Below are 24,747 nucleotides of genomic sequence, written 5' to 3'. Positions count from 1 at the left end.
TTATATGCACATGATCAAAGTTGTGCCTTACACCAATGCTGTATGGTAAGCATTGCACACATCCCCACTTTACAGATGAAGAAGCTGAGAGTCAAGAAACTAAGCAATGTGCCCACTGTCACACAACTAATAGAAATGAGAGGCAGGATCTGAAACTAGGTCTTCTTTACTCTAAGTCAGGGGTAGGGAACCTGCAGCCTCAAGGCCACATGTGGCCCTCTAGGTCCTCAAGACCACCTCAAGACCACACTTGAGGACCTCAAGGGCCACATGTTACCTCAAGGCTGCAGGTTCCCCACCCCTGTCCTAGGCTAACATATATTATGGCATGCCACCTATATATTTACAAGTTGTCTCCCTCCATAGTCCGTAAACTCCTTGAGGGCAGGGGCGGTTGCACTATTGCCTTTTAAACCCCAGCCCATAATACCATGCCTAGTTCATTAGTTAATAAATGATTACTGAAGGACTAACTCTCAAAGTGCTATGTAAGGTTCAAAGGGGAAAATCATTACTAATTGGGTGAAAAGCACATGTGACCAACCACAATATCTGTTTGAAAATCCTCCGTACAGACTAACTGAAATGGGTCTTGTATTCCTCAAGATAGAAAACTTGTGTGGAGGAAATTATGTTCATCTTGGAGCTCATACAACAGAGACACCTACAGATGTCAACCTCATAGAGAATGACTTATAAACTGATAATGTCTTACACCACACAGTGCGAGAGGTAACGTGACATATGGGAGATGTGTGACTTTGTAACTATGCTCCAGACCATCATCACCATCACCGTCATCATCATCATCACCATCATCATCATCATCGATGATGGTGATAACGATGATAGCTAGTTTTGGAATGGAGAGAATTGGGTTCAAATTCTGACTCTGACACTAGCTCTATCACAATAGGCAAATCCTACCACCACTTTGAGATTATTTCTTTATCTGTAAAATGGGGGTAATGATATGTATTGGGGACAGTGTGTTATAGATGAAAGACTACAATATGTGGAGTCACAGGACTAGGGTTTAAATCCCGACTGCCATTCATTACTAAGATGATAGTGATGATTATATGTTATTATATTGATATTAACATTTTTATTATTATATTATTAATACTATGATTTTACTATTATTTTGTAACCTAAACAAGACACGACTTTTCTGGGCCTAGTTTTCCTGGTTTGTAAAATCAAGGAGTTGGACTGGATGATCATTAAGGCGCATTCTAAATCTAGACTCCTGAGAGCTTACTTGCACTACCTACATCACAGGAGTGGTGTTGGAAAAGTGTTTTGTAAACCTTAAGGCTGTACATAAATAGGGTTGAGAAATGGACCTGTGATTCCCAGGTGAGGAAACTTCCACTATCAAGGCAGGTCAGAACCAGCTCTGTAACTTATAGTCTTACCTGGGGCACTAAGGAATTAAATGACTTGCCCAAGGTCACACAACCAGTGTCTTTTAGGGGAGACAATTTAACTTAGGCTCTCCTGACTGTCCATCAAATTATGTAATATTTATAAAAATGCTTAGCACAGTACCTGGCACATAGTAGGCATTTAATAAATGCTTACTCCCTTCCTTTCCTGCCTCCCCATCCACTATACTGTATTGCTTCTCACTATATAAATATGGAATGTTATTATTATCAAAATTTGATTTGTGACCAGGAAGTGCAAAGTTCAAGTGGTCAGTCATGTCATTTTGGAAGTGGTTCCAGATCTCTGGCTTGACCCTGAAGTCTCTTAAACTGACAGGAAGAGCAGAGAGTAGAGACCTGAGAGACAGGGTTATGCCAAAGTGTCATGCACCAACTTGTGTGTGGGGAGCACACACCAGGCATAAATTTCAGGTCCAGAGTAGGTTACCATGCCATTTACTGGACTGAGAAGTGAACAGGCCAAAGGTCCATTCCAGCCAGCTGATGGAATGTATCCTGTCCATCTTAACCAAGACTACTAGACACCATACTGAATCAGGGAGGCCCAATTGGAAGCCTGGCTCTGAGGAGACTTTCTTCATAGATAAGAAGGCACTATTGCCTAAAGAACCCACTCAATACCTCTTGGTCTTGCTGGGAGTTTTTGCCTCTTTGGGACATCTTTGACCTTGTCTTTTTCTCCTTCCCACAACGCTTCTGCACAATGAGGAATATGGTGTGTTCTTTCTTTCCAGTCCTCTCCTCTTCCTCACTCTTATTGAGAATCTCCATCGTCATATCCATGTCAAAGAAGTCTTTAGCAACTGCTTCTATGATGCCTGGGCCAGGAGAAAATACAATCATGAGCTATTATTGCTGATGGCAATTCAATTCAAAATTTATTAAGCACCTACTATATACAAGGCACTGTATGAGGTGTTGGGATACAGAGACAAGAAGGAAGCAGTCCTTCCCTTACATGGAACTTACTACAAGGGGACTCTGTGTGCACACAAGTAAATGAAAGGGACAGGCACAGCAACTGGAGTTATGATTTCGCTGAAGGAGGGAAATCCCAGATGTGCCAACTCCCTCTACCAGCGTAGGCTTGCATCTACTCTTCAACTTAGTCTTAGATGATTGCCTAGAATCAAGGGTGCTCAGGGTCACATAGCTGGTAAATAGCAGAGTCAACGCTTGAACACAGGTCTTCCTACCTTGGAGGATGACTCTCTAACCACTATGTCAGACGGCAAAAACATACAAAGTAATTTCAAGGAGAAGAGGGTGCTACCAGCTAGGGAAGAGGGGAATCAGTTAATATTGCTTATAGAAGATGGTGACTAAACTGTACTTCCTGAGATTACAAAAATAATAATAATATAGAGAGATATAATATGCTATAATAAAATAACATGACACAACACAATATAACAAACACAATATGACATAATATGATATGATATGATATATGATATGATATAATAAGATATAGAATAGAATAGAATATAGAGCTTTATAAATATTATCTCATTTGATTCTTACAACAACCCTGGGAAGTAGGTGCTATTATGATCCTCATTTTACAGTTGAAGAAACTGAAGTAGAGGTTAAGTGACTTGCCCAAGGTTACCCAGCTAGTAAGGCTGGATTTAAACTCATCTTTCTAACTCTAGGCCTGGCACTCTCTCCACTGTGCAACCTCAGTGCCTAAAGGAAATTATGTCAAATAACACTGGAAAGATAGGAGGGAATCAGATTAAAGAGGTCTTCAAATGCCAGGTTGATGATTTTTTTTTATCCTAGAAACAATTTGAGAACCGCTGAAAACTTTGGAAGGAGAGGAAGAAGAAGGTATAACATGGTCAGATCTATATTTTAGGAATATAAATTTCACAACTCTATGGAGGCTGGATTTGAGATGAAAGACTTTTTTTGGGCAGAGAGACTCATTAAGAGACCACTGCAATAGTCTAAGTTAGAAGTGATAAAGGTCTGACCCCCAAATCAATCACAAAAGTCCCAGCTCTCCAGAGGATCTCCAGATTTCATAATACAGACCCAGCACTCAAACAAGCCTCACTGACCAGTCAGAGGGAGTAACTAGTCAGTTGACAGCCATGTATTGACTTCATCCTATGTTCAGAGCACTGTGATATGACAGATAAAAACAGGATTTGCCCTGTTTCCTCAAGAGACTCATCAGAGTAAGAAGACAAATACTCATGCTCAAGGGATTGCCAGGAAAACAGAAACAGAAACAGAAACAAACCCTCTCCGATCTGCTTTGTCATTAGTTTCAGGTCTTGACCTGACACCATGTTTCCAAAGGTTCGTTGGATCGTGTGGTTTTTGTCTTAGACTTTGTGGCTCTCCATTACTGGGTAATTCTTTGTTAATGCCTCGAGTTTAAATCAATCTTACAAAGAAGCTCCTAAAATTCATATAACTTTTTTTTACCATCCCTTAGAATTTTTTCTCAGTAAAATAATAATGATGCCCTACCAGAGGTTGGGAACCCACAGCCTCAAGGATGTGGCCTTGAGACGACAATTTCCTCACCCCTGCAGGCCAAGGTACACTTTTATCAAAATTCTTACTCTCCAGGGGACTAATTTCTTTCAAACTTGAAGCTGTGAATCGTACCTAATATTCATATTCAGGCTGAATCTTGCGCTTGAAGTAATGTACTCCAAAGTTGGCTCTGATGCAGAAAGGACCCTTAATCATATGTTGGGGAGCTTAGGATGGTCTTGTCACTTGACATCCTATTTCAAAATTTTTAAAATTTTAAGATAAGATATTTGTCCTATCAAACGAGAACCAGAGACACAAAATCCAAGGACAAAATAATGAAAATGTCTGCTTTAAAAGTTATTCCGCCTTTTGACAGTAGGGAAACTTTAATTAAAGGCACATTTATTTATGGGAGAGATGAGGGCAGGTAAGAGCTGGCACCTGAGCCATACTTTAGAAAAATCTGGGGATACCACCAAACAGAGATAGGAGGAAGCATTTCAGACACAAGCACCATCTGAGCAAAGGGAGAAAAATATAAGGATGAAGATAGATGGCGATCTCCCAAGGAATATGGTTTAACAAGGCTTTGGGAGATAATGAAGTTAGATTGACAAGAGATTATGGTGAAGAGCAGTTCCTAGTTTTAGAGGCACTCAAGGATTCTCTTTTAAAAATTTATTTATTTAATTTTTAATTTATGGAATAAAACAAACATTTCCCTAACATAGTATAATAAAAAGATGATTGTCTGTGTAACTGCAAATCTATTATGTGTATCTTGCTATTCCTTTTAAATATGTAGTAAAGTTACCTAAATTTTTCCCCTCCCCTGCCTACCAAGGATTCAGTCCTCAAGGAATAGTCAATCCAATCCCTTACCTGGAACAATGTGGCACAGACCTCTTCTGTCAGAGTAGTAGTGAAGAAGCATTGTCCCATCTGTCCTTTTCTCCATTCGGAATGACGGTGCGTTCATTGCCTAAGTAAAAAAAAAAAATACATTTTCCTCCATCAGCCTAATTTGTCCAAATCACCCTTTTGAGACCCTTGTGAATCATTTAGACTTCCTGATTATATCACATAGTAGAATACTCCTCAAAGCCCTACTACTTTGGAGCATTGTCATTTCTGATAACACTCCTGTGCCTGGATGATTTCAGGTCAATGGGGCATCAGGAACCCTTAACTCAGTCTCTCAGTGTTCTTGGGTACACTAAGCTGTAATAGTCCCTAAACTTGGACTGTAGTCTTGTTCTGGACTGAGAATGAGAATAAGGCTGGAAGAAGGAGCATCCCAAAGGAGAGCTCATTCTGTGGCAGCTCCCTTCTCACATGGAAAATTCAGGGCTACAGCAGTGTTGGCAAGCAAGAATAATGAGGACAAGTTGAGTCTGTTGGAAAGAGGACAATCTGGATGAATTAACACTTAGATATGTTTCAAAGGATTCTGTCTTCTTCCTGGAGAAAGTTAGGGACTTGGGTTATAAAATGTCTAGCAATAGGACAAATTGTTACAAGACAAAAGGAAAAATACCTTGAATGTAAGAGTTTCCAAGGGAAGCTGTTGAGTCTTTGTTGAAAATCATGGAACTAGAAAAGACATTTAAACACATCTAGCCCATAAAATGTCCTTATCCTTTGATCCAGAGGTATATGCAGTAAGGAGGACAAGGGTAGCAGGAAAGGTCCACCCTCTGTGAAGATGATTAGCAGATTTATATGCCCATCACTAGCAGTTTTGCTAAGCTATACTCAAACATCTACAACTGCCTCTTGGACATCCTAACATATCCAAAACAGACATGTTGATAGAACAGTTGGGCAGAACTAATTTTCTGCTCCATCCTAACCAATAATTAACCCCCTTCTGAACCTCCTTATTACTGCAGAAGGAACCATGATCTTCCCAGGCACCCTGGCTCACAATCTTACTGTCATCCTTGACTCTTTACTCTCACTCAAATTAAGTCAATAAACAATTAAGCACCTACTATGTGCCAGGCACTATGCTAAGTGTTAGGGATACAGAGTAAGGTAAAGACAGTTCCTACTCTCAAGGAGCTCATAATCGAATGGAGGAGATAACAGGCAAACAACTGTGTGCAGACAAGATATAGACAGGATAAATTTGAGATAATCTTAGAGGGAATGCACTAGCACGAAGGTTGACAGGGAAAATTCTTTTTGCAGAAGGCAGGATTTTATTCAGGAGCTGAAGGAAATCAAGGAAACCAGGAGATGGAGATGAGGAAGGAGAGAATTCCAGGCACATTGTTTGGAGAACAGGCATCAGGAAATGGAGTGTGTTGTACAGAGAATAGCAAGGAAGCCAGTGTCACTGGACTGCAGAGTATGTGGAGGGGAGTTAAGGTATAGGAAGACTAGGAATGTAGGAAGAACTAGGTTATTAAGGGCTTTAAAAACCAAATACAGGATTTGATATTTGATTCTGGAGGCAATAGGGAACCACTGGAATTTATTAATTTTGCTGTTCGATCACTTCTGATTCTTTGTGACCCATTTGGGGTTTTCTTGGCAAAGATACTGGAAAGGTTTGCTATTTTCCTTCTTCAGTTCATTGTACAAATGAAGAAACTGAGGCAAACAGGGTTAAGTGACTTGTCCAGGGTCACACAGCTAGTTAAATGTCACAGGCCAGATTTGAACTCAGAAAGAGGAGTCTTTCTGACTCCAGGCCCAGCACTCTATCCACTGTGCCTGCTAGGTACCCCTGATTTATTAATTGGGGGGATATTGTCAGAATTGCACTTCAAGAACATAAATTTAATAGCTTATCTTGTATGTATTATCTGTTCCCAAACCTTGACACTTCTACCTTCATAATACATCTCCTACCCTTTACTTCATTCACACAATGACCACCATGCTGGAGACTCTTATCACCTCTCACCTAGACTAGTGCAATAGACTTCTGGTTGGGCCTGCTACTTTGAGACTCAGGCCAAATTTCTCCTTTCCCAAGAGACCTTTCTTGGTCTTCCCCAATAGCTAATACCTACCCTCTTAAGATTATCTTCATCTACTCTGTATATAGCTTCTATATATCGAGTTATTCATACATTGTCTTCTCCATTATAATGTGTACACCTAGAAGGTGAGAACTGTTTTTAGCTTTGTTTGTCTGTTTTGCCTGTCTTTATACCCTCATCACTTAGCCCAGTGTTTGGCACATCCTAAGCATTTAGTAAATGTCTGTTGACTGGCTAACTGCCATCCTGTTGATTGTGTTCCTCATTCTCCTTAACTCACTTGGTCTCAGTCCATGTAAGTCCTCCTAAGGTTTTCTATATTCTTCATATTCATCATTTCTTATGGCATAGTGATAGCCTGTCATATTTATGTATCACAACTTGATCAGTCTCCAGTCTTATATTTTCATCCTCCCATTGGGCATCTCTAACTAGATTATCGTGAGCATCTTAAACTCATTATTTTTGTTCACTCGCTTTTTTTTTAGTCACATCTGACTCTATCCACTGTGCCACCTAGCTCCCTCATCATATCCAAATCTGGACTCATCACCTTTTGTCCAGCAACTTCCCCTCTTTCACACTTCCCTATTATTGAGTGAGGTACCACCATATTCTCAGTTACCTAGACTTGCAACCCAGGTGTCAGCCTCTATTCTTCCCTATCTATCACCCTCTGTCCAATCTTTTGCCAAGTCCTGTCATTTCTACCTTTGATTCTCTCTTCTGATACTGCCACCACCTGGTACAGGGCCTCATCGCCTGATACCTAAGCTATTGCAACGGCCCTTAAGTTGGTCTCCTTTCCTCAAGTCTCTCCAATCTATCCTTCACTAATCTGTCAAATTGACCTTCCTAGGCTTGACTAGGTCAAATACTTTGGACTAGTCACCCACTTTATGAATTAGTTCATGCATATTTCTCCAGTTCTACTGAAATTAACAAGCATTTGTTAAGTTTCTGATATGTCATAAACACTGTACTAGGTTTCTAGGGTATAAACACAAAATGACATCACCCCTGCCCTCAAGCAGTTTTACATTTTGGAGGAGGGAAAGAAGCATTTATTAATCATCACTATGTGTCAGGCCCCCTCTTGGATCACTGCCTTGTCACAGTAGAGGGGCCTGTGTAGCTCAATGAAACTATGAGCAATGCCATGCAAGGTTACCTAAGATGGACAGGTCATAATGGAGAGTTCAGACAAAAGGTGATCTGCTGGAGAAGGGAATGGCAAACCATTCCAGTATCTTTGCCAGGAAAACCCCATGAACAACATTAAAAAGATGAAAGATTTTCTATTTTAAATGGACAATGAAAAGAAAGAGAAGAAAATGATAGAATGAGAAAGGCAAGAGATCTCTTTAAGAAAATTAGAGGTATCAAGGCAATGTTTCATGCAAAAATGGGCATGATAAGAGACAAAAATGGTAGAGACTTAACAGAAGCAGAAGAAATTAAGAAGAGGTGGCAAGAATACACAAAAGAACTATGCAAGAAAGATCTTAACATCACCATTAACCAGGATGGTATGATTACTGATCAAGAACCAGACCCCCTTGAGAATGAAGTCAAGTGAGCTTTAGGAAGCATTCCTAATAATAAGGCTAGTGGAGGTGACAGAATTCCATCTGAGCTATTTAAAATCCAAAAAGATGATGCTGTTACACTCAATATGCCAGCAAATTTGGAAAACTCAACAGTGGCTACTGGATTGGAAAAGTTCAGTTTATGTCGCAATCCTAAAGAAGGGCAATGTCAAAGAATGTTCAAATTACTGAACACTTGCTCTTGTTTCACATGCCAGCAAGGTTATACTTAAGATTGTTCAAGTTAGGTTCCCCCAATATGTGAATCTAAAATTATCAGAAGTGCAAGCTGGTTTTCAAAGAGTCAGAGGAACTAGAGACCAAATTGCCAACATTCACTAGATTGTGGAGAAAACAAGGGAGTTCCAGAGAAAATCTCCTTCTGCTTCATTGACTACATTAAGGCCTTTGACTGTGTGGATCACAACAAAATATGGCAAGTCCTCAAAGAGACAGGAGTAGCAGGTGATCATCTTACTTGTCTCCTGAGGAACCTGTATGAGGACCAAGAAGCAACAGTTAGAGCTAAACATGAAATGGCTGATTGATTTAAGACTGGGAAAGAAGTATGACAAAGCTGTATATTGTCACCTTATTTATTTAACTTATATGAGGAGTATATCACATGAAATGCCAGGCTGGATGAATCAAAATCTGGAATTAAGATTGATGGGAGAAATATCAACAATCTCAGATATGCAGCTGATAATACTCTGTTGACAAAAAGTGAAGAAGAATTAAGAAGCTTTTTGATGAGGGTGAAAGAGGAGAGTGTAAAAGCTGGCTAGGAGCTTAACAATAAAACAAAACAAAACTAAGATTATGGCAACTGGTCCCATCACTTCCTGGCAAATAGAGGGAGAAGAAATGGAAGCAGCATCAGATTTTATATTTTTGGGCTCAGAGATGACTGAAAATGGCAACTACAGCCATGATATTAAAAAACACTTGTTCCTTGGAAGGAAAGCTAAGGAAAATGTGGACAATGTACTAAAAAGCAGAGACATCACCTTGCCAACAAAGTTCCGTGTAACCAAAGCTATGGTTTTTCCAGTAGTAATGTACTGCTGTGACAGTTGGTCTATAAGGAAAGCTGAGTGCCACGGAATCAATGCTTTCAAATTGTGGTGCTGGAGAAGACTTTTGAGAGTACCTTGGAGTCCCAAGGAGATCAAATCAGTCGATACTTAAATTAATTCAGATTATTAATTGGAAGGACAAATAGTGAAGCTGAAGCTTATATGCTTTGGCTACACAATGAGAAGACAGGAGTCACTGGAGAAGACCCCGATTTTGGAAAAGATTAAAAGCAAAAGGGGAAGGGAATGGCAGAGGATAAGATGGATATCTAGGGTCATGGAAGCAATGAACGTGAGCTTGGACAGACTCTGGGAGACACTGGAGGACAGAAAAGCCTGGTGTGGTATGGGCCATAAGGTCAGAAAGAGACAGGACTTAATGACTGAACAACAGCAACAAGAGGTGCCAGGCACTGTTCTAAGCACTTTACAAGTAGTTTATTATTCAAGATTTACAACAACCCTGTGAGGTAAGTGCTATTATCATCCCCATTTAAAGTTGAGGAAATTGAGACAGAGACAGAGATTAAGTGACTTGCCCAGGCCCATGCCATTAGTAACTGACTGAGGCTTGATTTGATCTTAATTCTTTATCATTTCAGGTCCAGTGCTCTATCCACTTTGCCACCTCACTGACTTTGGAAGCTTGCCTTCCATAGAATGCCTATGACATGGACAACACTGGGTGTAAACGCCAACATATCACCATTCTCTCAGGAAATGAAGAATGTAATACTCTTTCCCGACTTCATTCAAATAAGCAGCTTAGTTATGTATATTTTCTGTTTGGGGACTCACAGAAAAGAGGTTTGCTATGAGAAAAATGAATTGAAATGAAGCCTCACCTGAAGGAAAGTTTTGGTTGCATAGAGAATAGTCCCCTCCATTTTACTTTTTGAAATATAGTTCTTTTTTCTTCAAAACATGAGGATACTAGGCAACTGCATACCCAGTGATCTTTAAAAGCATAAATGAACGCCAAAAGGAAAGGTCCCAACAGGGAAATTAGTTTCTTAACAGCTTGGCCAGTAACCCTGTTAGCTAATCAGAGTTGGATGGTTTCCTACACTGGCTTTTGGTACTGTTAGTTTTTCTTGCCTTTTGTCTGGCTACTCAACCCACTTATCATCCTCTTCCAGGACAGCATCCCTAAAGAGAGAATCCAAAGTCCCTTTCAAACCTGACTACACTCTTGTCTCTGTTCCCTCTGTAGACTCTCTCAAGGTTTAATTGCAAATCCAAACCAGTTCTAGGGGGAGAGATTTTTCCCTCACCAGAAATCTGCCTTCCTCCAGTTTTCCCTTTTGAATTTTGATGTCCAGCTATAAAAAGACCATAATTATTTTCTATTCTTTACCAACCTAATATAAAGACTGATAAATTATTGACATGATTTATTGACAAGGTGACAACAGGAGGAGGGCTGGGTAAGCTTACCCTCTGCAGATATTTTCTGACCAGCCATCAAAGAGGTGGTTGTCAAGACCCTCAAACCCAAAACTATACCTGATAAGAGAGAGCAAGGAAACTGTGGAGGGCATCTAAGTTTTCAACAAATTCCATCAAATTTCCTCCCAGGGTACGTAACATCCTGTCATAGCCAGACATCTTACAGAACTTAAAAAAGTATTCTCCAAACATCTTCAGAATAGCTTCCATGGAGATACCTGCATGGGCAAAAGCACAGACAAAGTTATCTCTGAATCCTGTGGACATTATTGGGCTGGTCCATTTTCAGTGAGGGCCTGATACACTACTTAAAACCTATATTTGACTTTCCTGGGGAGAATGTTTGTGTCCTTGGGGAAGGGAGATGTTTTTATGGGTTCTGTTTTGTAATTCATTATTCTATCAGAAATGTTGCAAGCACAATCTTATTTTTTCCAAAAAAAAAATTTATTTTTTGGTCATTCTGAGCTTGATAAACAACAACCAACACAAACATTTCCATATGCAAAGAACAGAAAAAGGGGATTGTTTATGGAATCATTACATCTTCACTACACACAGATTGATTTTTTAAAGTACATACTAAATTCAGCACATTAGTTCTTAAACTGCCCTACTTGTCTGAGCTTCCCACTAAATCTCCTATTCTCTTCTCTACATTTAAAAATACTCCCTTCTTTTCTTCTCTTTTTTTTTTGCTCTGCATCACTACCACTATAGTCCTCCTCCCCCTAAAATCCTCTCCCTTCTAACAACAATTCTAGATAGTGAGCATGTTCAAAATTACCATTTTGCACCTCCACTCCATCATCCATCTCTTTGTCAATTTGTAGGAAACGTGTTTCCTCGGTGGTCCTCTGGAGTCAGTGTTAGCCATTGCATTGACCTAGCCATGCAATTATTTGGGCATATACTCAGAGAGCAAACAGAGAAGGAAAAGAGCCATATATGCAAAAATATTTATAGAAACACTTTTTATCGTAACGAAGAATTAGTAGCTAAAGAGGTGTCCCAAATTTGGGAATGGTTGAACAAGTTTATCTTGAATGAATGGAATGGAATACTATTGTAATATAAGAAATTATGAAAGGGTTGGATTCCAGGAAACTTAGAAAGACTTGTATGAACTGATTTCAAAGTTAAGTGAACAGAACTAGGAAGACGATTTTTTACAATGACTACAACGTAAAAAAAAAAAACTTTAAAAGACTTAAGAAGTCTATGCAATGAAATAACCAATCATGACTCCAGAGGACTGATGCTAAAGAATGCTTCACACAAAGAAATTATGGACTTAAGATGCAGAATGAGATATATTTTTCAAGATGGACAATGCAAGAGTTTCTTTACTTGACTATGTACATTTGTTACAAAGATTTTCTTTTTCTTTTGTTGTTTGTTGATGGGTGAAGTGGAAGGCAGAGAAAATAAATGCCTGTTAATTGAAAAAATTATAATTTAAAAATATATCAGTTTAGTGAGGTTTTGGGCCATAGTTCTGAATTGCTTCCCAGAATGGCTGAAAATAAATATCTTCTCAGAACCATAATATCTCTGAGGGTCATAGAAAAAAGTCAGAATGATAGAAGGTCTATAGGTAGTTTTGTTCCATTTTAATGGTCTTAGGAAGAACCAAAAGGGTGAGGGACAGGGGCCTATACTGGGGAAGAAAGGAAGAAGAAGGGGAGGAAAATCACTATCACATAAATAAAATGATAAGATTATAGTCCCAAGGGGCGGAAGGAACAGGCATACCATGAAGCTCACTTTCATCTGCACAAGATAAAGGAAGATTGAATACAATTATGCCTCTACACACACACACACACACACACACACACACACACACACACAATTGTGATTTCAGATAAGGCTATGATAAATATAAACAAAATAAGATGAGATAAGCAGAGAAATTGTATTATGTTTAAAGGTTATAGATAACAAATCAATATCACTACTCTCTGTGTATGCCTAATAACACAGCATCTAAATACTTAGAGAAAAAGTTAATCAAATTGGAGGAAGAAATAGTAAAAACTTCCAATAATGGAAGACTTTAATGTAGCCTCTTTCAGACCTAGACAAATCTAGCCAAAATATCAACAAGAAAGAAGTTAGGGCCCTTGATAGAGCTATAGAAAAACAAGAGATGATAGATATCTGGCAATTATTGAATGGGCAAAGAAATAAATTTATGTACCTTCCTTACAAAAACTTACCATGTATTAGGGCACAAAGACCTAACCAAAAATGCAGAAAAGCAGAAATATTGAATACATCAATTGCAAGAGAATGAAAAATTGTATTCAATAAAAGCCCCTTAAAGAATGAATATTAATAAAATTGAAAGTAAAAAAGACCATTAATTTGATCAATGAAGCTAGGAACTGTTTAAAAAAACCTAATAAAATAGATAAATACCTAATCTGATTTTTAAAAGAGAGGGAGAAAAACCAAGTTGTCTATGTTAAAAATAAAAATGAAAACTTCTACCAATTCAAGATGAAATAAAGGAAATTATCAGAAACTAGTTTACCTAATTACTAAGTTAATTAGTTGAATAGATTAAGTATATAATATACAGAAATAAACAAACACAGTAGTATAAGATTTGATAAGCCCAAAGACCCTAAATATTAGAGGAAAAACTCACTATTTGATGAAACATTTGCTGGGAAAACTGGACCCTCTAATACATCCTCCACTTAGTTGCCAAAGCGATTTTCCATCTAATCACATCATACAAAGAGAAGGCAGGGGGAGGGTTGGGGGGCTAAAATTCAACAGCTCCTTATCACCTCCAGGATTAAATATAGAATTCTGTTTGGCATTCAAAGCCTCTCATAAACTAGGCCCCTCCTACCTTTTCCATTTTCTTATATCTTACACCCCCTACCTACTCTTTGTTCCGGTGACACCGCCCTCCTTGCTGTTCCTTGAATAAGATGTTCCATTTTCCTACCCCAGGCATGTTCACTGGCTACCCCTTATGGGAGGAATGCTCTCTCATCTACCTCTGTCTCTTGGCTCCCTTTGCTTCCTTCAAATCCCAGCTGAAATCCCACCAATCCCTCTTCATTCTAGTATCTCCCCTTTGTCAATTATTTCTTATTTATCTTGTATATAGTTTTTTTGGTAAATAGTTGTTTACCATCTCCCTGTGTTAGACTGTGAGGTTGTTGAAGTCAAAGACAGTCTTTTGCCTTTCTTTGTATTCCCAGCACTTAGTGCAGTGGCATATAGTGGGCACTTAATAAATGTTTATTGACTGCTTGACTAACTACCATGATAAAAATTACTATAAATACTTTTACACATATAAATCCTTTCCCTTTTTCTTTGATTTCTTTGGGGGTATAGTCCTAGTAATGGTATAGCTGAGTGTTTTGTGATAGTCTTCCATTTATTGGGTAATGGCTAACCAAATGGTGGTATATGAATATAATGAAATATTATTTTGCTATAAGAACTAATAAATGGTCAGTTTCAGAGGAAACTAGGAAAACCACTATGAACTGGTACAGAGCTAAGTGAACAGAACTGGGAGAACATTTTATGCAATCATAACAACACTGGAGAGAAAAATAATCTGGGAAGACTTCAGAATTCTGATCAATGAAATGACAACCACAAGTTCAAGAGAATGACGATTGAAACATGCCACTCACCTGACAGATAAGTGATGAATTTAAGATGTAGAAAGAGACATATTTTCAAATATGACCAATGTGGACATTTGTTTTGCTCAACTATGCATCTATATATTGAAGAGAGGGGAGGATGGTGAAAGGGGCAAAGAAATTTTAAAAAGAAAAAACAGAAATGAATATTTATGCTATGATACACAACATTTATTTCGATATAATTTATTGTTGTATGGTGGCATTGCTCTGAATTAGAATTCAGGAACTGAGCCATAATACCAAAGAGGATGGTGAAAATACACTCTTTGGTGTTATGGCTCAGTACCTGAATCTTAGATATCAGAAATTTATTAGAGAAATTTATTTATTAAAGAAATTTAGAGAATTATCAAAGAATTTATTAGAGAAACAACAAAGATTTTTCTTGGTCAATTTTTCCCCCATTTAATTTTAGTTACATTAAGTTTTTTTTTGTGTGTATATGCAAAAGCTTTTCAATATTATGTAATCAAAATTGTGCATTTTGTCTCCTGTGATCCTCTTTATCCTTTGTACGGTCATAAACTCTTCCTCTACCATTAGCTGTGAATGATACCTCATTTCTTGCTCTTTTAATTTGTTTATTTCATGATCTTTTATATCAAGGTCATATATCACTTTGGGTCTTATTGTACCATATGTACTACTTTCTTCTAAACTATTTGTCAGTTTTTCCAGCAGATTGAATTGAGTGGTTAGGGTCTTTAACTAAACACTATGCTTATTATGTTCATTTTTCCATCACCTGTCCCACTTATTAGTTTTTCTATTGTTTGATCAACACCCAACAATTTTGATGATTACTGCTTTTGAGTATAGTTTGAGATCCAGTACTAATAACCCTGCCCCGCTCCACCCCCAGGACATCCCCATTCAGGGCACCACTACAGGCTTCTGGCCACCCCAGGGCTTACTGATCATGGTGCTGCTATAAACATCTAACCTGTTGACCTGAGCTCTGCTGGCTTCAGGCTATCTTTTTGTAAAGTCCTAACCCAAAGGCTGGATTTTACTGATGTTTCTCTTGAATTTCTTGATCATTACTTAACCTGGTACTCCTTTTAGATCATTGCCAGAGTTAGTAATACGATTCAAAAAAGATACACTTTCCAGATTTTAGGGACTAATTTATTAAATGTCACTTTTAGAAGTGAAAGTTAATAAGAGTCTATAGGTATAGATATAGATGTGGACATAAGATAAGTGTATCTATACATATATGTATGAGTGTATGTGTACATGTACATGTAAACATATACACATACATATATACACATACACACATACATATATATATGTGTGTGTGTATATATATATATATATACATATACATATATATATCTGTTTTTAGACACATGAGGAAACTTTCTCAGGTGGGAAATACCTTAAAAGATGGTTCGTAAATGATAGCTCTGGAGTGATTCCTAAAAACCCATCAAAGAGATACCAGTTAAAAGGTAACGAATGTAAGATAAACTGTAATCTATTTGGACAGTATGATTTTGATGGTACCATACCATAAATAATCTGGTCCCTTGTCCATATCTGATAACCCAAAGGCAACTCTGGGAATCCCAAGGATACCCTTAGATCAATTGACTTGGGCAGTGAGAGGAGTGGAAACTAAGAGCCTATTAGAGGGACTCCACTCTTGACTGAGGCTAGCTGGGTGGGCTCACCACACCTTGGCTTCCAAGATACTTTAGGTTGGAGTCAGGTGTACTACAGAAGTTTTCCCCTTACCAAAGAAGTCACCTAGATTTCTCTTTTGGAGGATGCGGAGCTAACACAGATCAGAAGGAAAACCTTTACATGGTCCTCACCAGGGAAAATCCCAAACCTGGACCCTCAAGAGGCTTAACCTCCTTAGCTAGTTGGTGAGGGTCACAGCATAGTCAAGCCTGCACCTCCTTACTCAATAACTTTAGCCATGGTGCCCCCTACTGGTACCATGTTCCATCCAGCAGAAGTTCATGATCATGTATTGGGCTCCCATTTCTTATAATATCAATCAACTGGGGGGGGTCCCATCTTAGTTCTAAAAGGGAGGCATCTGAATAATCAATCTGTTTTTGTCAGAGGTGAGTTACATTTTCCCAAAAATATTAGTCAACTACTACAAACAAAACCAGTAAATGTAGGGAAGATAGGAAGCGAAAGCAATTGCCTCAGTTCCTATTTAACTGGGCTAGGCTCAGCCAGATGCAGACAGGAATCTAGTAGTTCTCCTATGCTACCTGACGACACTCCTAGGAGAATTGAATGGGCTTATATTAAATTCCTATCCAAATCCCAGCCAGTGCTTATGAGTCCCTGGATGGGGGAACTCTTGAGAAGTGGTTTGTTCCTTCCTTCCTCCCTTTCCCCTACTCTCCCTCCTTCCCTCTGTCCCCAGCTTGTCCAGGCTGAGAGAAAACAGCTGTGCTTCCTGCTGGACTGTGCTGCTCTGAACAGGTGCACCTCATTACCTGCCAAGGAAAGCATATATAAAGAGGGAGGCCTCCTCTGCTCCCTAGGACCTGTCTCATGAGGTGTTTGCTGACTGGAAGCCAAGCTAGTTTAAAGCAACAAAGCCAGTCTGTGAATACAGAACTTTTTGCTTGTTTTTTCCACCTAAAAAATCTATTTGTTGTTGTTCAGTTATTTCAGTCATGTCTGACTCTTCGTGACCCCATTTGGGATTTTCTTGGCAAAGATGCTGGAGTGGTTTGCCATTTCCTTCTGCAGCTCATTTTACAGATGAAGAAACTGAGGCTTCTTTTTGACTCCACTATTTCTGGCAGTGATACCACCATTTAGCTAATCTGCCATCTTCAAAACCTTTGTTTTGACTCTTCTCCCATATCTCTAAAACCCAATCAGTTACCAAGTGCTGTCTCCTGTACCTCTTTGTCAATGAAGAGGACTCCACTCTGCCCTCGGACTTCCCATGGCAAATCACAACTCCTCTACAATTTAATGGATGCTCTTCAAGATTGTCCATGACCAAACAAAAGAAATTAACATTCTGTAGCCAATGTGCTCATGAGCTTCTCTCAGTGTAGCCTATGTGGTCCTCAGATGACTGCCATACAGTCTATCACTGGAACCAGACTTGAAGCCTTCCAAGCTGAAGGTCTGTCAGAGGGAAAAAAAGACTTTAGGGGGATTTAGGAGGGAAAAAGGGACTTTGAGGATGGAAGGAGTTGTTTCAACTGAAGGATTAGAAAAGACTTTGTAAGTTTAACCTTAAAGGAAAAGGATTTCAAAAGTTAGAAATGAGGAGGAAGTATATTCCCAGAATGGGAGAATCCAGAACATCAGAGAATGGTAAAAAGTCAGATTTCATTGAAATTTAGATTCTGTGAATTGGGGTAGCAGAAAATAATACTAGAAAGACAGGCTAGAATCAGAATGTTAAAGGTATTTTGATAGGCTTTGGACTTTGTATTTTTTCTACAGGTAAAAGGGAGACAGTGAAGGCTTTTGCTCTCTACATAGGGGAATGATACAGTTAAACCTTCACATTAGGAAGATTATCTTAGCAGCTGCGTGGAAGAAGGATGGATTAGGGAGTGGAGAAACTGGCAATAGCGAGACCATTTAGAAGGTTATTATAAAAACCTAGGGGTTAAGTGTTGAAGGCCTGAATTAGTATTATGAATGTGAAAACAGGGAGAAGGGAAGGATATTGACAAGGGGGGTACTGATGTGCTAGAACCAACAGGAAATGGAAACTAAATGGATAGGGTAGATGAGAGATGGGATGGGGCTGATATTTCAAGCTTGAATGACTGGGAAAACAAAAATATTATCAATGGAAAAATAGGGAAATTTTTTGGACATGATGAGTTTGACATGCCATCAGACTAGATGGTAAGTAGAGATAACTAGCAGGTAGTTAGAGGTACAGGCTTGGAAGATACGGGACTGATACGGAAGTGATCTGCATAGAGACAGTGATTGAAAGTATGAGAATGAAAGATCCCCACGGGAAAGAGTTTAGAAAGTGGAAAGAACTGACATCCAGAGGAAGAACTGATGAACACAAGTATGAATAGAAAGCTTTTGCATATATCTTTGTGTATGTGTGTCTAATCGTAGCCTTCTCTAGGGCAGGAAGTGGGGAGGGAAGAAAAAAGGGGAAAAAAGAAATTTATATGATAACTTTATTTAAAAGGAATAGAGAGTTATATATAATAGCTTTGCAGTTTCATATACAATCATCTTTTAAAAATTACACTGTTATGGAAATACTTGTTTTATTCAATATGTTAAAAATAAAATAAATTTTTAAAAATTATGAAAAAAATGAAAAGGAGGAACCAGACAGAGACTATGAGAATATCCAAATTTAGGAGGTAGACAATAAAACAGTAAAGAAGGTTGAAAAGGATCAGCCGGACAGGTAGAAGAAAAACCACATGAGAAAAAAAAAACATGGAGGGCAAAGGAGGAAAGAATATCAAAAAGGGGGTTGTCAAGTATCAAATACTGAATTATCAATGTTGCAAAATAATAGAGGAAATGGGGTAGGGAGTGGTGTAGACAATGTCAAGGACACAAGTGGAGAAGTTAACCTTGGCAAGGAATTGGGCCATCATAAAGCCAAGAAGGAAAGGATGAGAGATGGCATGGGGAGGTTCTGAGACATGGAAGATAAGAGGTAAGGGACCTTAGTCTTCTTGGCCAAGAAGATGAACCCTGCCTTTCATAGACACGATACTCTGGGGAATGGAGGAAAATCAGAAGTTGATATTTACACTGTGAAATTATTTCAACACTTCAAACGATCTGTGATTTCATGAGTTTGGAATAACAACCTGTTTTCCCCTTTAATTCATGTAAAATCAATCATCTAGAATCAATTTATCTATAGCCAGTAGGTCTTAAACTCATTGTGAATAGTGATTATTTTAAAAAATATCCCTCAGCACCTAGAGCAGTGCTTAGCACATAGTAGGCACTTAAATACTTGTTCATTAATTGGAGAGTTGCTGTAGTCAGAAAGAGGTGACTTGCACACAGTCAAACAGATAGGATTTGCCAGAGTCTGGATTTGAACCCAAGATTCATTGACTTCAAATTTCAACTCTACGAACTATGCCACAGTGTTGGACTTGGAATCAGACAGATCTAGGTTCAAATCTCACCTCTAGTACTTAGATGTGTGACCATAGGCAAGTCACTTAACTCTTTGAGTTACAGGCAACTTTAAGGTTAAAAAAAAAAAAAACAAAACTCACATAAGATCTGAGTAGGAAGCCATGGTTGTGGTGACTTAGAGAGATGAAGTCACTGGCTGGAGGAAGTTTGGTAGTGTCTTTTGGAAATGACAGAATGAAAGTTTTCATTTTGATTGTTAGTATGTTGGGCAAATTTTGATAAAAACATGTCATCCTTGGGAACATACAACAAGTGTTTCTGCAACATGTTTTATCTCTTTGGAGAACTGAGGGGCACTTGGAAATTCTCAAAGGCAGAAAGAAAATTGTGAGACATTGAAAGTAACAAAAACCCATACATGGTCACACAGGCAACAGGTTCGCTACGTCTTTGTCCTTTCCCCTTGAGAGAAACTTCCTGTCTGTCATGTGGGGTGGAAGGAGCATAAAGTAGTGCCTGAAGCTTTCTGCCTATCCTTTGGACAAGCAGCAGTTCATTTTGAAAATTGGATTCCTGGATTGCCATGTGAGTGACAGGGATCAAGGAGATGCTGCAATTTGGCTAAGACTTTGGGATTTGGGGTTGCCAGGCAGTACAGGCTGTCATAGCCAAAAGCTGCATCTATGGTGACTGAGACCCATGAGTCTAGACCAGTACTGTGAAGGTGATAGTAACCTGGGAGAAGACAGAGCAACCAGAACTTGAAGAGATCCCAGGTGATGGAAATGATCAGTCCTCTACTGGCAAAGTCTGGTGGATTGGTGAGCCCCATGTGGAGAGACTAAGCACCACTCCTTGGCGTTCCCTATGTTCCCTTCGTTGCATGCAGCTCAAATCCCAGACATACACACCTTTCTTCCTTATTTCCTATCTACAGTCTCTAAGTGAGTGCAGTTCAGAAATCTCCCAGTTGTATCCAAAGAACAAGGAAGGTAACTGGCAGGAGTTTCAGGAAAGAGTTTAGGCAAAGTGTTCCATATGGAAATGCTTAATATTTTCCTTTCATTTTTGCTCGGTTCAGTCAACCAACAAGTATCTATTAAGTGCTTATTATCTATTATGTTATAGGGATTCAAAAACAAATAGATAACAGTCTCTGAATTCAAGTTGCTTTACATGACCACTTTATATTGATTACCTATATACTGTGAGTCTTGGGGTAGGCATGGAGTGGATTATTTAATAGTGGAAGAAAATTCCAGAGAGAAGTGGGGAGGAACTATTGATTCCCTGTTTTTAAATATACATATACACACACACAGCAACTTTTCATATCATTCTCTACATAAATTCAGAATCTGACCAGTGTAGATTTTAAATTACTCTGTGCCAGGGCTCAGAACCATGAAGTATGATAGAGGCCACCTTGTGCATGCACCAGAGAGACTCCAATGAGTCCTCTGGGTTAGTGGCTTGAGTAGAGCTCCACCTGGTGAAGAACTGAGATATTCTATTCCCCCACTGGATAATTAACAGTGGCCTACTTTAGACTTAAAGAAAGCCTTTCTTTAGGTTTAAGGAAGTCAGCATATGGGCCATTAGGGGCTGCTGACACTAATGCAGTGTCCCGGTTGTCACATAGTTTATATACAAAGTACCAAGTGTCATAAATGATATCACCAAGTCTTTCCTAATTTTATTCATCTATGCATACATAGGAAAGCTTCCTTAGACTTGCTAATGTTATCTTTGATTTTATTTTGTTGTCCTTGAGACTGGAAGGGCAGTACCTCCCTCATAGGACTGATCCCACCTCGAGTCTCCACAAACATTTTGACTTGCTCTATTTCTGACCGGGGGCCAGTTTGCCCCTCATTAGGCAGCCTGCCGGCTCCTTGGCTCCCATAGGCTCACCATGTTGGTGCTGGACTCACTTGATAAGCAGTAGCCCTACTGGAGCTAAAAAGTCCAAATCTCTAGAGATCTATCAGCCTCAGTTAACCTGGTAGCAGGGTTTACAGGAATTAGCCACCATACCGGGTTACTAATGTTATGTTACAGTTAAGACAGAAACCTCAAGAACCAGAGGTCATCTTCTTGACAACAACTTCCTTGACCCTATTCTTCTTCCTCTCTCCTCCTACCTATCTTACTGGGCACTCATATCAGTGAGCATGTCTACTGCCAGCCAAGCATGCTGTATTCATCCACAAAAACAAATTCCCATGGAAATTGAATCCAAATAGTCCAGCTCTGTTTTCTTTTAAGATATGTTCATGCTATCATTTCTCCAGTGTTCCAATGAAAGAATGACTTGCTATTTGTTCACTCTGACAGTTGTCATTTCCCACACAGAAATGGTCAGGCTTATTGCTCAAAAGCATTTGACTGTTAGATTCTTAGCAGTTATAGCATGGGTTGCCATAGTTATGGCAAATTACTCTGTGTGTGTGTGTATTGTGTATGTGTGTTGTGTGTATTTTACCACTTCAGTTCACTAATAACCTACTTATGTGCTAAGTAGGCATTTATTCATATACAGAATAATTACTTATGAAATGCTCAAAGTGCCATCTGGTCCCGTCTTGAACTATGCTAATCAGAAAGCATCCTGTTGCAGTGGCCTTGAAAAACCTCAACAGCTGCTTAAAAGTAGTAGATTTAGGTCCCAGAGCTTTCTTGTTCCAGCAGAAAAGACAATGCAACTTAATTGTAATAATAATGATCCTTATAGCAGCTCTCTCTGTTGATCTTAATCCTTTTTATAGTTAACTGCATTGTAAATGGGTTTGAAAACCCCAGAAATCAGATCTATTTGATATTCCTTGATCCTCTTTGTGGGGTTCAAATCTTTTGGGAAAAAAAAGACACATAGATACTGCTTTACATATATCATTTGTGACAACCCTATGAGATCAGTGGAATGAAACTCATAACCCATCTCTGTCTTAGTAATGAATCCTAAGAAGGCACCAGAAGCACATAGAGGTTAAGAAATTTGCTATAGTTAATGAGAGTCAGAAGAAGGATTAGAACCTAGACCTTTCTGACCCCAAGCCTTATACTCCATCTATTACTCCTCCTTTTGTAAATGAGGAAATCGAGCCCCAGAGAAATAATGAGATGTGCTAGTGGTCACATGGGCTATTTAAGTGTGAAAGGTGAAATTTGAACACAGAACTTGACAGACTCCAGCTCTAGCAGTCTTTCCACTATACTGTATTATGAATTTCCTTAATCCTGGTTGCTTTAAGATCAGTGTAAAGCAAGAGTTCTCTTAAGTTCTACAGAAATCAACACTAGACAGACAAAACAGTAAAATAGCAGTGGTGTCTCTTGGTAGACATCTGGGAACAGAAGCCAGATCTTCTCCTAGTTTAACGATCTGCCCCCCTAAAGCGTCCTGCTTCAATAATCCTCTCTAGTAAAAGTAGTCTCAAAGATGTCACCACTCAGGTTGAGCCCTGATTTTTATTCTCCAAGCACTATTAAAATCCCTTTTTTCCTGATCCATGTTCAAGTGTGGTTATCTCCCAAATCCCTATTTCACACCTAATGATTTTTATCCTAGACATGAAATCTTTATTTCAGGATATGAACTTTTATTCTAGATAAGAAAAAAGTCACATCTTTAGCACTAACTACAGAATTTTTTTTAAAAAAAAACTTAGACATTTGGAACTTTCCTACTATTACCACCAGCTCCCTGCCTGGGAATGATCCCTTTTACCTCAAATCTCTCAAGCTACTTTTAATTCTTCCATGCATTTAATTATTCTATCTTGTATTATAATTCTTTGTGCACATGTCCTATCCCTCCTTCCTTCTAATGTCTAATGACTGGGACAATGTAGATTTTAAAAAAAATTTATATTGTCAGCACCCGGTGCTGTAACTTACATGTATCTGTGACTTACATATAGTTAACAAGCAATTTTTGTTGATGCCAAGGCATCAACACACCTTAATCTAGGCAGGTAGAAGAGATCTTCCCACCTGGGTTGCACTGTCTACCTACCTTTCCTTTAATTATTCATCTACATGGAAGAACAGAAGAGGTTTTTAGTTGAAAAAACTGCAGGGAAGGGGGACTCTGAACCCCAGAGTTCATTGGTAGTTATTAGATAAATAATACTTACAAGGGTAAAGACCAGGTGTAGTCTAGTCTTCAGAGATTAAAATCTGAAGTATACAGAATGCTCACCATAAACTAGGCTGAGATCACCCTTGGAAACCTAAACCCAATGACCAGCAAGCTCAGTCCAAAGAAAAGATTAAGCCTGAAAGCATTAGCTAGCTGAGAGAACTCTTCTTTTGTGATCAGATAAGCTTGGTCCCTAGGACAAAGATCTTCTATCGGGGGGACAGAAAAGTACTCTAGCCAAGATGCTGTCAAGGAAGAAAAAGGCTGCTCTAGTAAAGAAAAAACAAAATAAAAATAGATTACCTCTCCCACGTCCACAGTTTGAATTGTTGCTTGTCCTAAAGCTGAAAGAACGGCAACTGCTTTTCTAAAAGAGCTTTTGAATGAAAAGAGCATGGCAGAGGTCACTCTTCTTATGAGGAAGCTACAGTATTACAGGCAAGAATTTCAATTGAAGACAGAGACTGAAAGAGCAGAGAAAAGCTCCATGTCCTTGTACCCAGTGGGATTGTGCTTGGAAGCCTCCAGAAGAGGACATGCTTTTTGGAAGAGACCAGTGAATTGAAGAACCAGCAAGAGCAGCATGATGACCTCCCTAGAAGACATCAGTGGCCTCGTAGCAGTGGAAACACAAGTTGCATTTCATGCATGTGCCCTGACCGCACCTGTCCCTTGTATGCATGCTCTTACACATACTTCCCTACATGTGTGAACCCTGGCTACACATCTTCCTTATATTTGTCCCTCTACATGTGTGCCTTGGCCACACATG

The 24,747-nt window shown here is 39.0% G+C and overlaps 1 protein-coding gene across 1 annotated transcript in view; it reads right to left on the bottom strand.

Moving 5' to 3' along the window:
- The window catches only part of LOC118836689 (guanylate cyclase soluble subunit beta-2-like), a 109,505-nt gene that overhangs the window by 54,781 nt on the left and 29,977 nt on the right, over positions 1–24,747 (bottom strand). The window contains exons 5-7 of the mRNA XM_036743907.1: positions 11,118–11,278; positions 4,833–4,932; positions 2,076–2,272 (exon numbers count right to left, since the gene is read on the bottom strand). Coding sequence (XP_036599802.1) covers positions 2,076–2,272; positions 4,833–4,932; positions 11,118–11,278 — 458 coding nt within the window. The remainder of the gene's footprint in view (positions 1–2,075; positions 2,273–4,832; positions 4,933–11,117; positions 11,279–24,747) is intronic.

The sequence above is a fragment of the Trichosurus vulpecula genome, chromosome 2 (genome assembly GCF_011100635.1).
Source record: "Trichosurus vulpecula isolate mTriVul1 chromosome 2, mTriVul1.pri, whole genome shotgun sequence".
Taxonomy (NCBI): Eukaryota; Metazoa; Chordata; class Mammalia; order Diprotodontia; family Phalangeridae; genus Trichosurus; species Trichosurus vulpecula.
This window is presented reverse-complemented; position numbering and strand designations above follow the sequence as displayed.